General features: G+C 43.1%; 1 protein-coding gene across 2 annotated transcripts in view; it reads left to right on the top strand.

Annotated features, from left to right (window-relative positions):
* llgl1 (LLGL scribble cell polarity complex component 1) overlaps positions 1-10,256 on the top strand; it is a 36,725-nt gene extending 26,469 nt beyond the window's left edge. For both annotated transcript variants that reach the window (XM_081609814.1, XM_081609815.1), the window contains exons 14-24: positions 227-519; positions 1,134-1,284; positions 1,349-1,487; positions 1,950-2,263; positions 2,340-2,531; positions 2,606-2,678; positions 2,814-2,928; positions 4,688-4,752; positions 5,989-6,124; positions 6,201-6,283; positions 8,934-10,256. In XM_081609814.1, the coding sequence (XP_081465940.1) occupies positions 227-519; positions 1,134-1,284; positions 1,349-1,487; positions 1,950-2,263; positions 2,340-2,531; positions 2,606-2,678; positions 2,814-2,928; positions 4,688-4,752; positions 5,989-6,124; positions 6,201-6,279 (1,557 nt within the window). In that variant the 3' untranslated portion in view covers positions 6,280-6,283; positions 8,934-10,256. The remainder of the gene's footprint in view (positions 1-226; positions 520-1,133; positions 1,285-1,348; positions 1,488-1,949; positions 2,264-2,339; positions 2,532-2,605; positions 2,679-2,813; positions 2,929-4,687; positions 4,753-5,988; positions 6,125-6,200; positions 6,284-8,933) is intronic.
* The last annotated feature ends 3,942 nt before the right edge of the window (positions 10,257-14,198 follow it).

Raw genomic sequence — 14,198 nt, 5'->3', positions numbered from 1 at the left:
ATCTGCTGTGATGCTCCGACCGCCGGGAGGAGCCATCACATTACCTTTTATTGTACCTTCAAAGCTTTTATCCTTTGTGCTCAGAAAATGATTAAAAAAACGTCGAACCTCAAAAGAAAACCTTGAAAATACAGCTTAGACTAATTGAAAGTGTGTCTCGCGGGACATGTTGACGTCACGGAGAGCAAACCGTTTGCCCTGAAACGATAAAACCGTCTCTCCACAGGTGATCGTCCTGACCCTCAACGACGAGCCGTCAGACCACTCGGTGGACGTGTCGGTGGTGGACCTGCTGCAGGACAGGGAGGGCTTCACCTGGAAGGGCCACGACAGGCTGGAGGCGCGCCTCAAACCCGCGCCCTTCCCGCCGGGCTTCCAGCCGCAGGTGCTGGTCCAGTGCCTGCCGCCCGCGTCGGTCACGGCGGTGGCGCTGCAAACGGAGTGGAACCTGATCGCCTTCGGGACGAGTCACGGGTTCGGCCTGTTTGACTATCACCGGCGAAACACGGTGCTGGCGAGGTGAGAAAGGCGACGTTTGTGGGATCATGATGGCAATAATTTCTTATTTTCAATCAGTTATTATAACCAAAATCATTTCTATTTACCAGAAACATTTTAGGATTTAATTTGAGCAGGAAGGTTATTTATGTTAACATGATTTGTTTGGATTGTTTATTATTCCTAATGGCTCAACGACCTGAATTGATCTGCGTAATAAAGATTTACTTTTGTTTTTACATTAAGCAACATTATCGACATTGTGAGAGTTTTTGATTTGTTCTCAGACCAGTTGTGTGTGTATGTATTGTGTGTGTGTGTGTGTGACACGTTTTAAATTTTGTTCTGTTTTAAATTACCTTGTCACTGTTGCAGAACGTTGAATACTACAGCAATGCATTATTCAGAACAGTAAAAATTATCATAGTGAATTTAAACAATCTTTTTTTTCCTTTTGTATTGTTTTTATCTCCAAAGTGTACTGCTAGAAAAGTTGGAAAGCATACTTTGAAGATGTACAAATCCTTGCATAAACGTCTCACTCTACATCTTTTATCGTCCTTGTCTCTCATTTTCTTGTTTGATTTGTAAATATTGAATAATTTAATTGATGTCTGCTCCTCGCTTTCTCTCAGGTGCACCCTGCATCCCAACGACTCGCTGGCGATGGAGGGTCCGCTGTCCAGAGTCAAGTCCTTAAAGAAATCCCTTCGCCAAAGCTTCAGACGCATCCGTAAGAGCAGGGTGTCTGGAAAGAAACGCGCCATCACCACCCCAACCAGCAAGGTGAGACCTGTGACGTGTGGACCGAGCCGGGCTCTGCAGACCGCTAACGACGTCTCTGCCATAGGTTCAGGAGGCCAACGCGGCTTTGGCAGAGCAGGAGGAAGTGGCTCCTGTGCAGCGACGGATCGAGCCTCGGTCAGCGGACGACTCATTGTCAGGAGTGGTTAGATGTCTCTGCTTCGCTGACACATTTCTGCGTGACGGTTTGTCCTGCTTACTCTAAAAATATAGCTTCAGCATTTATTTTTCTGCATTTGGTTGACGAGCGTCTCAGAAAGTCCTTATCCTTTGATTCTGTTCATGTTTCGTCCCATCAAAACCTCGACGTTTTACTGAAATAGTTTAAAAGTATAAAAAAGAGTAGAACCAACTTTTGCTGGATTTGCAGCAACAAGACTCTTGGGGTTTGTTGCCACCAGCTTTGCACGTCTTTGAGATGGAAACTTTTATTCTCCCTTTGTTGCAAAATTGCTCAAGCTGAGTCTGATTGGAAGAAGAGTGATTGAGCAGCAAGTTTTCAAATCTTAATGCAAATTGTTGATGCATCATTTAACATTTTTGTGTTGTTGATCATTGTTAACATGACAAACATTTTTGGGATAGGAATGGTTTGTAATTTCACTGTATTTCGATGTTTATCACTCTCAACCCGGTGTGTGTGTCAGGTACACACCACGGCCCCACGCTTTGGGCCGGCACCAACTCGGGCAGCGTGTACGCCTACGCTCTGGAGGTCCCCGGCGTGGGATCGGGCCGCGCGTGTGAGCGGGGCGGAGCGAGCGAGAGCAGCACGTGCGTGGAGGCGGTGCTGGGTAAGGAGATCCAGCTGATGCACAGAGCGCCCGTGGTGTCCATCAGCGTCCTGGACGGGCGAGGGAAACCGCTACCGGATCCGTACGAAGCCTCACAGGACCTCGCCATCGCTCCGGACATGACCAACGCTCACTCTGTCCTCATCGCCTCGGAGGAGCAGCTCAAGGTGGAGCGAGGAAGACAAGTTGAGCTCTTGTTCATCGTTCCCAGGGTTACAGTTTTTAACCGTCCTCCTCCCGCAGGTGTTCTCGCTCCCCAAAGTGAGCGCCAAGACCAAGTTCAAGTTGACGGCTCACGAAGGCTGCCGGGTGAGGAAAGTGGCCTTAGTTCTCTTCCACTCCGCTGCTCAGGAAGACTACAGCGAACACACACTCGTCTGCCTCACCAACCTCGGAGACATGCACCTCTTCACCATACCCGCCCTCCGACCTCAGGTAGAAGCAGGACGACGTGTCCCTCCGAAGGAGATTTCACCGTGTGCTTCTAATTGTGCGTTGCGTGTGTCCAGGTGCGATACGACTGCATCCGCAAGGAGGACATCAGTGGCATTGCATCCTGTGTCTTCACCAGAAACGGGCAGGGTGAGGCTCTGAAAAAAATCCTTCGCCAGATAACAATCAGACACGTTTACATCCGAGAGGCACAGAAAGCGAGTTGGTCTGGCTGAATCCTCCTCCCTCCCTAAAGGTTGACGTGCGTTTTGTTGTTTTCCGCAGGATTTTACCTGATCTCCCCTTCAGAGTATGAAAGGTTTTCCCTTTCTGCCAAGGTTCTAACAGAACCGCTCTGCTCTGTGCAGCTGGACCGACCACTAGAGCCCACAGCTACCAGGTAACGCACTCTGAAAACGTGCGACTTTGAAGTTTTTGGCTCATGAACTTTTACTCTATAATACAGGAAACATTTAATTATCTACTGGAATAATTCTTCATATATTTGGAAGGATCAGAAATGACTAAATAAACTAACATGATGCTGGAAACAACTATTGTTGTGCCAGCAGGAGTTGGTCTAATAGATTAGCTATTATAGCCTGAAATGCCAACTTAATGCTAAACATATCAGCGTCCACAGTTCACATTTTTAAAGTGTTTTATTTTTTCTTCAAAGAAGTTTCATGAATGATCCTGGATTCCTGAAACACTTGAAAGCACTTTACACTAATCTGAATAAGACTAAAATCAGTAAATATATTTGTTGTTTATCTCATATTTCTATTTATTCAACACTTTGGCAGCAAAAAGGATTTTTGAATTGAAAATATTTTTGCCGATGTATGGTTTTTGATTAAAATGCGCTTATTTACAGACGCTGAAACTAAACTTGATTAAAAATTTTGAGTCCCACCACTGAAATCAATATCTGATCTGATCACCAGGAAATCAACCTAACTGACTCCAGTCACAGGCCAACTCATCTAAAACTGGGAAAAGTCTGACTTTTATCCAGTCATTGAATGCTCCACAAGTGCTACCAGCTAATTTCTGTTGTTCTTTTTATTTATTTAAGTTGAGAGAGGGAGAGAGAGTGCATGACTTCCAGCAGATAACAGGAAGGCTTGACGTATTATAGCAAATATGCTGTGTAATCGTAATTACCTGCTTTCTTCTGTGCTAACAGCGTCATGCAAGAGGCTAAAGAGGTTAAAAATTGAACTATTTTTGTGATGACAGTAAATCGGCTCTTCTCCAAATATGAATCATTATTCATAACCAGAAGGTTCAAGTAGGCTGAAAGTCACTATAATTAGTCAAGAGTTAAAAACTGGAACTCGAGTCAAAGGCACCAGCAGGTCAGTTGGTGTTCAACATCTTTTGCTTTTTCTTCTAAATATTCTACGGTCTCTGCTCTGTCAGTATCTACAAACAGAAACCAGAGTCTTTCTTAATGATATCTAAAGACCAAGATATGAACCACTAATGGTTGCCAATGCTCCTTGTGGTGGGGAGTTACTGAGTTTCTCATACTCAGGCTGCTGAGCGGCTGAAGTCATGCGTTCAGCAGCAGTGAAGACGAATTCCTCTTGCAAAACAGAAACAATTACTTTGCTCACTTCCCAAACGATATAAACTGTAATTAACACGAATTACACAACAGAAACCGATCCTCTTTCCCAACTTTGAGGCCGAGTCGCTTGCTTTGGGTTCTGGATGAATCCGTGTTCTTCTGAGGACTGAAAGTGTTTACTTCTGTTCGTCTAAAGGATCAATTACATGTTGACGGGTCTTATCCAGGCCGATTACGAAACCCATTTTGCAATGTAGACACTCGATCAGTGACGCTGAAAAGTGTTTCTTTTCTTTTCTGTGTTTTTCAAATTTCACTCCAGAATCAGAACAAGCAGGCGCTGTTTGAAAATGACTCTGTCCTCATGAAAATAAAACTCCATGTGAAGGTTAACGACATGACATGTCCCTTTCAGAAACGTCTTTTTGCTGCTGTTGATCTCTAATAGTTTTGGCGTCAGTAAAATCTGCTAAGCCTGCCGTTCTCCTTATGCTTCACACCCAAATAAAAACTAAACTCTCACTGAGCTTTACTACTGTATTAGCTGCCAGACTAAGTGTTGTGTGTGTGTCTGTCTCCACAGCGATGGTACAACAATGCACCCGCAGGCCAACGGGACCCACAGAAACCAAACGGGTCAGGCTGAGGGTACGTCTGATCGCACCCTCTCTTGTTCTCTTCCCGCCCCCTCGCTCTTCCCTATCTATTATAACGTTTTTATTTTTAAACAACTCTCTGAAGCCTCCAAAACCCTGACCATGCCTCTGAGGGGGGGCTTGTCCTGTCCAGTCTCCATGGTAACCATTGAGCATGCCCCAGTTGCCTCTCCCATCTCTGGCAGGGAGCACCGGTTGTTGTGGAAACGGCTCAATTTCTTTTTTCTGGTTTTTACCCTGCACTTTCTGGTTACTTAGCAGTTTTACAGCAGTTTTTAAAATGTTGACCTTTTTATATGAGCCAGCTTTCTAAATGCTTGAGTGTAGAGATATTTTTTAGCCATTCATCATTGTAATTAATGCTTTATAAATACAGACATTAAAAAAAAAAAATGGCTGCTTTAAAGTGCGTCACAATAACAAACTAAATGCAACACATAACTTTATTATTTGTCTTTAAACCTGCAGCTGAAGCTAAATGTTTTACAAGAGATGTATAAAAAAACTGCTTAGGTCAGTTATGATGACTACAATTATTTTCTTGTTTCTAAATAACAGAATAATGAATGAAAGATAGAACTTTTAGGATGACTTTTTTTTTAAAGTTCAAACTTAGAAGTTTATAAGCTTTTAGCAGAGTAGCAGAGGTCGTTTTTTGTTTTCTTTTTGTTTGTTTTGCAAATGAAATATTAGTCGTGTTAGCTTAAAATGAAGGAAAACTAGAAGTTTGAAAAGTTAAGCTGAGTCTGGTTTAGCATCACTCAGCAACTTTCAGATTGCGTCTTTAGCTGCATTTCCATTAACCTTAAAATTGCGCCATTTGACATTTCGAAAATAAATGTGCTTAATGAAAACACGGCAAATAAATTTTTTAAAAATGCTTGTTTTGATATAAAGTTTTCGCGCTAGGATGAAGTGTTTTTTTTAGCCTTATAGAAACTAGTACGTTTCGCAGCGCTGGCAGGGGAACGCTTTTTTCGCATCACACTCGTCATGTGATCAACAACCGGATGTTATTACTGGCAGAAAAGATAAACACGACAACAGGAAGTGATAGAAAAATGATGGCGCTGCATGTTTTTTTTTTTTTACTTGACGCGGAATTTTAATCGTGAAATCGCTCCCTTTACACCTTTACACCAAGCGTGTGTCTCCCTGCCACACACCACAATCAGCAGCCTCGGGTGTAAAGTGAATCATTTACGATGTGCGGATTCCTCCCTCTCAGGGCGAACGGAGGCGTCTCCCTGCACCCTGTCTTCTCCCATCCTGGAGACCCCGCTGGACTCCCCCCTGAGCTGCGCCGACCTCACCCTGGACACCACCGGGGAGATCACCGTGGAGGACGTCAGGGACTTTCTAACGTAAGCGCCACACCAAAGTCTCCGCTCGCGTTTCTTCGGGAGGCCCCAAACCAATCGGGAGCGCCTTGTGTTTCAGGACCGTGGACGAGGCCGAGAACAACCTGAGGAACATGAAGGAGGAGGAGGGACGCTCCGCTGGCATCCTCATCAACTGAGGAGGTGAGGAGCAGCAGCTGCTGCTTACAAAAACTGAAGCCGCAGATTCGCATTTGTTGACGGACACGTCAGACTGGAGGGGTTTTCTTTGCGCACGCACCTGTTTGTGATTGAGCCGGTCCGGCATGTTCGAACTTCAAAGAGCGGCTCTGTCTGGGCGCCGCATTCCTGCGCTGCGTTTCCATCCAGGCAGGCGCCGTCAGCGGTTTGCTCAAAGGCTCACAAACACACACACACGTTCCCACATTTCCATCCAGCAGTGTGTTTTAAGACAGACGTAAGCAAAATAAACTGCCCGCATAACGGGAAGTTAGACACTTAAGTAAATAATGTTTTGTAGTCGGAATAAACGTCCATCTCGTCTTTATCTTTGGCTCTCTACTGCCTCCTTGTGGTCAGACTAGAAGCTCACACACCGCAGAGGTATGCTAAGCTAAATTATGTTTTTCTGAAACAAAAAATTAGCATATTGTGATAAAGTTCATTATTTTCCATAATGTAATGATAAAAATTAAACTGTCATATGTTTTAGATTCATTGCACACCAACTGAAATATTTCAGGTCTTTTATTGTTTTAATACTGATGATTTTGGCATACAGCTCATAAAAACCCAAAATTCCTATCTCAAAAAATTAGCATATTTCATCCGACCAATAAAAGAAATGTGTTTTAATACCAAAAAAGTCAACCTTCAAATAATTATGTTCAGTTATGCACTCAATACTTGGTCAGGAATCATTTTGCAGCCTTCAATGCGGCATGGAGGCAATCAGCCTGTGGCTCTGCTGAGGTGTTATGGAGCCCAGGATGCTTCGATAGCCTTAAGCTCATCCAGAGTGTTGGATCTTGCGTCTCTCAACTTTCTCTTCACAATATCCCACAGATTCTCTATGGGGTTCAGGTCAGGAGAGTTGGCAGGCCAGTTGAGCACAGTAATACCATGGTCAGTAATACCAGTGGTTTTGGCTCTGTGAGCAGGTGCCAAGTCGTGCTGAAAAATTAAATCTTCATCTCCATAAAGCTTTTCAGCAGATGGAGCATGAAGGGCTCCAAAACCTCCTGATAGCTGCTACATTGACCCTGCCCTTGATAAAGCACAGTGGACCAACACCAGCAGCTGACATGGCTCCCCAGACCATCACTGACTGTGGGTTCTTGACACTGGACTTCTGGCCTTTTGGCATTTCCTTCTCCCCAGTCTTCCTCCAGACTCTGGCACCTTGATTTCCGAATGACATGCAAAATTTGCTTTCATCCGAAAAAAGTACTTTGGACCACTGAGCAACAGTCCAGTGCAGCTTCTCTGTAGCCCAGGTCAGGCGCTTCTGCCGCTGTTTCTGGTTCAACAGTGGCTTGACCTTTGACCTGGGGAATGCAGCACCTGTAGCCCCTTTCCTGCACGGTGGCTCTGGATGTTTCTACTCCAGACTCAATCCACTGCTCCACAGGTCCCCCAAGGTCTGGAATCGGCCCTTCTCCACAATCTTCCTCAGGGTCCGGTCACCTCTTCTCGTTGTGCAGCGTTTTCTGCCACACATTTTCCTTCCCACTGAGGTGCCTTGATGCAGCACTCTGGGAACAGCCTATTGGTTCAGAAATGTCTTTCTGTGTCTTACCCTCTTGCTTGAGGGCATCAATGATGGCCTTCTGGACAGCAGTCAGGTCAGCAGTCTTACCCATGATTGCGGTTTTGAGTAATGAACCAGGCTGGGAGTTTTTAAAAGCCTCATGAATCTTTTGCAGGTGTTTAGAGTTACTTTGTTGATTCAGATGATCAGGTTAACTGGTCGTTCAGAGAATCTTTTCATGATATGCTAATTTTTTGAGACAGGGATTTTAGGTTTTCATGAGCTGTATGTCAAAATCATCAGTATTAAAACAATAAAAGACCTGAAATATTTCAGTTGGTGTGCAATGAATCTAAAATATGTGACAGTTTAATTTTTATCATTACATTACGGAAAATAATGAACTTTATCACAATGTGCTCATTTTTTGAGAAGAACCTGTATTTTTATCACCTCATGTTTTAAAGATTGTCAACCTCCAAAAATACTTTTTTACATTTTCCCCCCCCCAGCAAATAGAAATCTGAGATGTGTGGTGTGCATGTGTTATCAGCCTCCCTGATTTGATCCTTCACTGAAATAAAACACTGATGCAATTGTAGTCATTTGGGGCACGAGTCTATTAGCTTTGCCCATTTTTCCTTGTTGGATTTGATGGAAAACAAAGATTTAAGTGCCTCTCATCCCTAATTGGTTGTTTTTACGTCTCAACTTTGACTAGGCCACTCTAATACACAAACATATCTTATCTAAACCGTTCTACTGCAGCTGTATTATTCGGGTTGCCCATCCTGCCATATGTTGAAGCTCTTCCTCAAGTCTTTTCTGCCCCTTTCAGTTTTTCCTCCAGGAAACAGATGGACTGTGTTAACTAGTTGCATGTCTTCTGAGTTGCACTTTATTTAGGGGTGTCAGAGTAATGCTGGTCACAAGCTGGTTTTGAGCAGCCATTTTGTTGTTAAGTAGGGGATCAATGACACCGCCGTCTCTTCTGAAGCGTCACGAATCTGTTTATCTGTCAGCGACGTCTTTTCTTCAGCCCATTGATGTTCACTCATGATTTCTCTCTGGTTTCGTTGGAAGAGCTTCCTGGAGCAACTCGAGTGGTTTCCTCTGGATCTCAGTGCTGGACCACAAACATCTGACATGGAGCCACCGAGGATCTCTCCCTCCATCCCTTACTGACCTGGTACAAGCAGGGAAGGAAGTCTTGTAGATTCCTCCTGCTGGACGAACAAACTGCTTACCCATAACCACTTTGGAAACGCGACAGTGCCCCGCTCCACACATGCAGACACAGAAGGCCCAGCGTAGGCAGCATCATGGACGGACACGTCCTCCTCCTCTGCGCTCTGAATGCGACTCGGCTAACTCTGTGAGGTTTCTGCACGGTTGGAGCCGGACGCGGTGCTCCGTCGCTAAACGTGCCACTCGATGGGATGGAATCACAGTAAAACAGAAGGTTCGAGGTTTTAAGTGTGGTAAAAAAAAAAGAAAAAGCAAAACAAAAAAAGGTAAATGAAGTATTTTTTTGTGTGTGTGGGGGGGAGTTGTAGCATCTCCATTCCTCTGGATTCCAACGAGAACTGCTGATTTTTTCTTCTTTTTTTTTTTTTCCTTTGGCTATCCAGGATGTGAGAAAGTTTATGTTGGCATTGAAGAAACGAGTACTGGAACAATGTAGGTGTTTTATACAGTTAAGATTGTTGCTCTATTGAATGTTTTTATGCTTATATGAGAAAAGTCTAGATATTTTAATAACAAATAGTTTGGGGGGTAAAGAGGAACATCCCACACTGTGATTTAAAAGGGAACCAGCTGGAGAAATTTATTAGGAATCATTGGGAACCAACGCAATGTGATGTTTACCATTTACGTAGCAAATAAAGTTCGACTTTTGATCATCTGCTCAAGTTGAAAACTGGGATTTAAATAAAATGCTTTTTTTTCATATAGAAAATAATAACATTTGGACAAAGATGAGGGAAATGTAAGTGGTTCAATAAGTTTGTAAAGTGTAAAATGGTGCATTGTGGGTCATTTAGCCGGCGAGCTTCCATCCTGCAGTGTTTTTAAACCCTTTTAAAATTTTACAGACTCTCTGGGGGTCAACAAGGTCAGAGCCCTAAAAACAAACAAAAGGGCTTGGTGTAAAACCTGGAGTACAACTTCACTAATGTAGCTCAGCTGGTAGAATCATTGAATCACCTTTGTTTTCTGTTTTGTTTTATGTGTCCTGAATTGGACATGTCATTAACCCTTTCATGCTACACGCAGCACAGTTTAGCATTTTAATCCCGCCAAGGAGAAGAGTTGTTCAGTTCCATTTGTAGGAATTAATGAAGCTGTTTAGCATTTTGGTTGATGAACAATTGTGAATGTTAATAAAATGTATTTACTCTGAAACCCTCCGCTTGTTCGTAATAATTTATAACTGCGAACATGAGAGACGCTCAGATTACACACCTGTTCATCATTGAACAGATTGGTTCTGCCATGAAGCGATAGCAGAGTAGCACCGTGTAAGAGCAGTCACTTCAAGTTCATTCTTCCTTTAAAACCGTTCCTGTCCGAATGTACTTTTACCGGTACTTAAAATGTCAAGCAGTTGCTAAATTATCTTGAGTATAATTTCTACAAAGTAAATTGGCTCAATAGTGAATCTGGCTGTATCTAACCAGTAGAGGGTGTACAAGCTCTAATTAGAGCCTTGTATCAAGCTAGTTAGCATAGCCACTGATGACGACAAATAGTTTTTCTGTAACGGTAACTTGCTTCCCTGCCATTACCTCATTGAACAACGTGCAGAAGCGTTGACGGTTCTAAGACACGCTTCCTGGCTCTGATTGGTTGATGGCCGTGTCTTTGTAGACGGCATATGGACCTTACCGAGCTCCGCCCAGAAACGCCCCTCGAAAGTCCCACGTGACTACATTTCTCACAAGCAAAGCCTCGCGGTGCTTAGCTTCTATGTGTAAACGTGGCATTTTCCATTTCGACTGACTCTGCGGAGTATTTCTAAGTCGATTAGTGTAGCATTTCTGCCGGATTTTCACAAAATATCAGCCACGACAATGGACAAGGGAACCAACAAGTTCATGTCATCTTTTTTTGGACGACATCAAGGTGTTTGAGCCACGCGATGCCTCAAACATTGTGCAAGTCACAGCGAAAAGCTACCGGTCGATGAGGAAAACAGATTCTCACACCCCCAGCATAAATATAGCTGTGGACAAGATCACTGACGCCTATTGTTCTTGCAAGGCTGGGTAAGTCGGGCATTCATGGTTTACATCAAGGGTCCCCAAACTTTTTCCTGTGAGGGCCACATAACTTTTCCCTTCTCTGGTGGGGGGCCGGAGTCAGAGCGTAACAGAAAAAGTGTGACGTTTGCAGGAGTGCCTAAATGTAAAAATGTATTGTTTTTTCAGAAAGCACAATCAAATGACCCTCTCTGGGTTCTTCACGGAAAAAATCCAGGAAATAACACTATTAATGAAGTAAATACCGTATTTTCTGGACTATAAGCCGCACCAGACTATAAACCACAACCCCAAAATTTAAAAAAAAAACAAACAAAAAAACAGTAAACATACACATATAAGCCGCAGACATTTTGGCGGACAGCCAAAATTTGAGTCGTAACAGGTCAATTGAATATCACATTTATTACGGATGAAAAAGAAAAAGTTGCCAAATTTAGATTTAACTGAACTGATTGCGGTAGTTTCCGAACGGTAACTAACGGTAAAAGTGCTGATCCTTCGTGTCTGCTACTAGCGTGCTAAATGAAAATGGGCACCTTTTTCTTCTTTAGATTCCAACGGCAGCTTGCATCCATTATTGTTGCACTACTGCCAACTACTGGATCCTAATATCTATACCCCAAATTCTCATAATGAGCCCAGTATTATAAAAAAAACCAACTAAAAGTCTTCTTTTTCCTCCTCAATGCTATTTAACTGATCAACATTCTGAAATTTAAATTCCCTATTAAAACCTAATTCCGTTTTAATGGGCGCTTTCTTCTTTTATTTCCAATTTTGACTTCCAATGATTCACTTCCTGCTAAAGAGCCCCCTGGTGGTTGAAGAAAAATCCACATATAAGCCACATGGTTCAAAGCTTAGGAAAAAAGTAACGGCTTATAGTCCGGAAAATACGTATATGAAAACAAATCTAAATGCTCTCTGGTATTGTTCAGGGGGCCGGACCAAATGTGGAGGTGGGCCGGATCCGGCCCACGGGCCATAGCTTCGGGACCACTGGTTTAGAGGGTTCGAATGTGCCTAAGCCTTATACACGGTACTCGGTGCTAGCGTGGCTAACATGATTACAGTTTAGTAAAAAGCCTTTTCAGGTAAAATAAAATCTTTAATGTACGTCAGATACGGTACACATTGCATATTGATCTGTTCAGCTAATTGTAAGACTGTGTAACAGACAGGGTTCAAGGTGGAGAAGTTGTATCGGTACTGCCATTATGCTGTACTTGGCTAAAAGGTTTTCATAATGGATGTGTTTATTATTGACTTTCTTTTTTTCATTCACTAAACACAAAGAAAGCAAAGCAATAATACTTACACCAGCAGACACTCCTTTGTTCTTATTGATCCTACGATGGTTGAGCTGCAAATGCGGTCGTGCACAAGCTTTAATCCAAGCAAGACATTCCGTTTCAGATTTTGGAAATCTGAATTTTAGTTCCACAAATACGATCAGGATACCCGACATCGCCGTACAGATACCCCACTGACGGTGGAGAACCATTCTTTTTCGAGTCCTGACGCAAAAACTTTCTGCCGGTCTGCTAGTCCATAATGTACATAAGCATGTGTTTACTACAGTAGCTTGCGTTTGTGAGACGGTCAAGCACGTGGTAGCTGCGCTGTGATGTAAAATGGGCATTAGCCAATGAAACCCGGCCCCTGTGGTAAGGTCCATTAGAACCACAGGCAAAAACAGCAGAGCTAGACATATAATCCGTTCTATTTCATCCCTACTGACCGCCAGAGGGCGGTGCTGAAAGCACTGAATGTTCCCTTCGCGCATGCGCTTTTCGAGCAATAATATCAACGGAGTCACACCAGTGACATATCGGATGATCAATCAGAGGCTGCATAGCATGACGTTATGGGAGGCTCTGTTCCTACAGAATCTTCTCGCGAAACGCAAGGATTCTGAGTGATGGAGAATCTCTGGCGGTCATCCGGGATTCATAGAACCGTAGTTACATACAGGGCCGTGCAGAGACCACTAAAGGGGCAGGTGCTCAAAAAGGGGCACATCTAACCGCATTCTTAGACAGATAAATTACAAAATTGTGAGATATACAATCAAAGCTAAGGAACATTTCTATATAGAGCATACTATGCATATGTAAGATATTTATTAGTAATTTCTTTCTGCAGGTCTATTTTGTTATAGGTCTATTTTGTATTGCAATATTCAAACCCAATACTCTTCAATGTATTGTGGTGCTAACCCGTTTAGTGATTTATAAACCAACAGTATTTTAAAGTCTATTGTCTGAGCTACAGGAAGCTAGTGAAGGGACTATAAAACTGGTGTAGCCTCCACTTTATTCACCAAAAACTTTTTTTTTTGATTCACCAAAAACTGTCCTGTAATCTGCAATGTTCATTATGTTGAGCTCTGCAGTTAGCCGCCTTATCTCACTGTGCGAGAGGCAACTGTGTCGTGCGTCATGGGCAAAAGGTCAAAGGTAACAAGGTGACCGGAGGGGCTTATTATGTTGTTTTTCTTAAAAAAATACAACAAAAAAACAATGATTTCAGTACATGCAATTATGTGTCAGAGGGCTTACGAAATAATAATAAATAAAAAATTTACCAAAAGGGCACTTGGGGGCAAGGAGCAAAAGGGGCAGGTGCTCAAGCCCCTTTAACCTCCCCGCCCTCTGCACGTGCCTGACGACATCAGTACTCATCTTCATCCATTGTAAGATTTTTATTTCTAATTCGCCTTGGGATTCCCCCGGAGGGAAGGTGTTTCCATGTGGAACATACATTTTAAAATAATAATAATAATAAACGGATGTGTCAGACTAAACATGTTGCTGATAAACCAAATAACTTTCTTATTAAAATGGATGCAACAACATGTATCAGTGGGAGATTAGAAAGAAGGTAGACAGACTCCAGTAACTGTCAGAAAACACCATGAATACACAAACTAATCAGCTCACTGACAGGAAACCAGGAAATTACACCAATTTCCCAGTTTTATTCACCTTCAGAGAACAGAATGTGCTGAGAAAGTGCCTCCCCTGAGCGCACGTCACTGTTCTGGATATTTCTGAAAGTCATCAGTTGACTGCATCCAACA

This window comes from Poecilia reticulata, chromosome 8 (genome assembly GCF_904066995.2).
Source record: "Poecilia reticulata chromosome 8, P_reticulata-male-v2, whole genome shotgun sequence".
Taxonomy (NCBI): Eukaryota; Metazoa; Chordata; class Actinopteri; order Cyprinodontiformes; family Poeciliidae; genus Poecilia; species Poecilia reticulata.
This window is presented reverse-complemented; position numbering and strand designations above follow the sequence as displayed.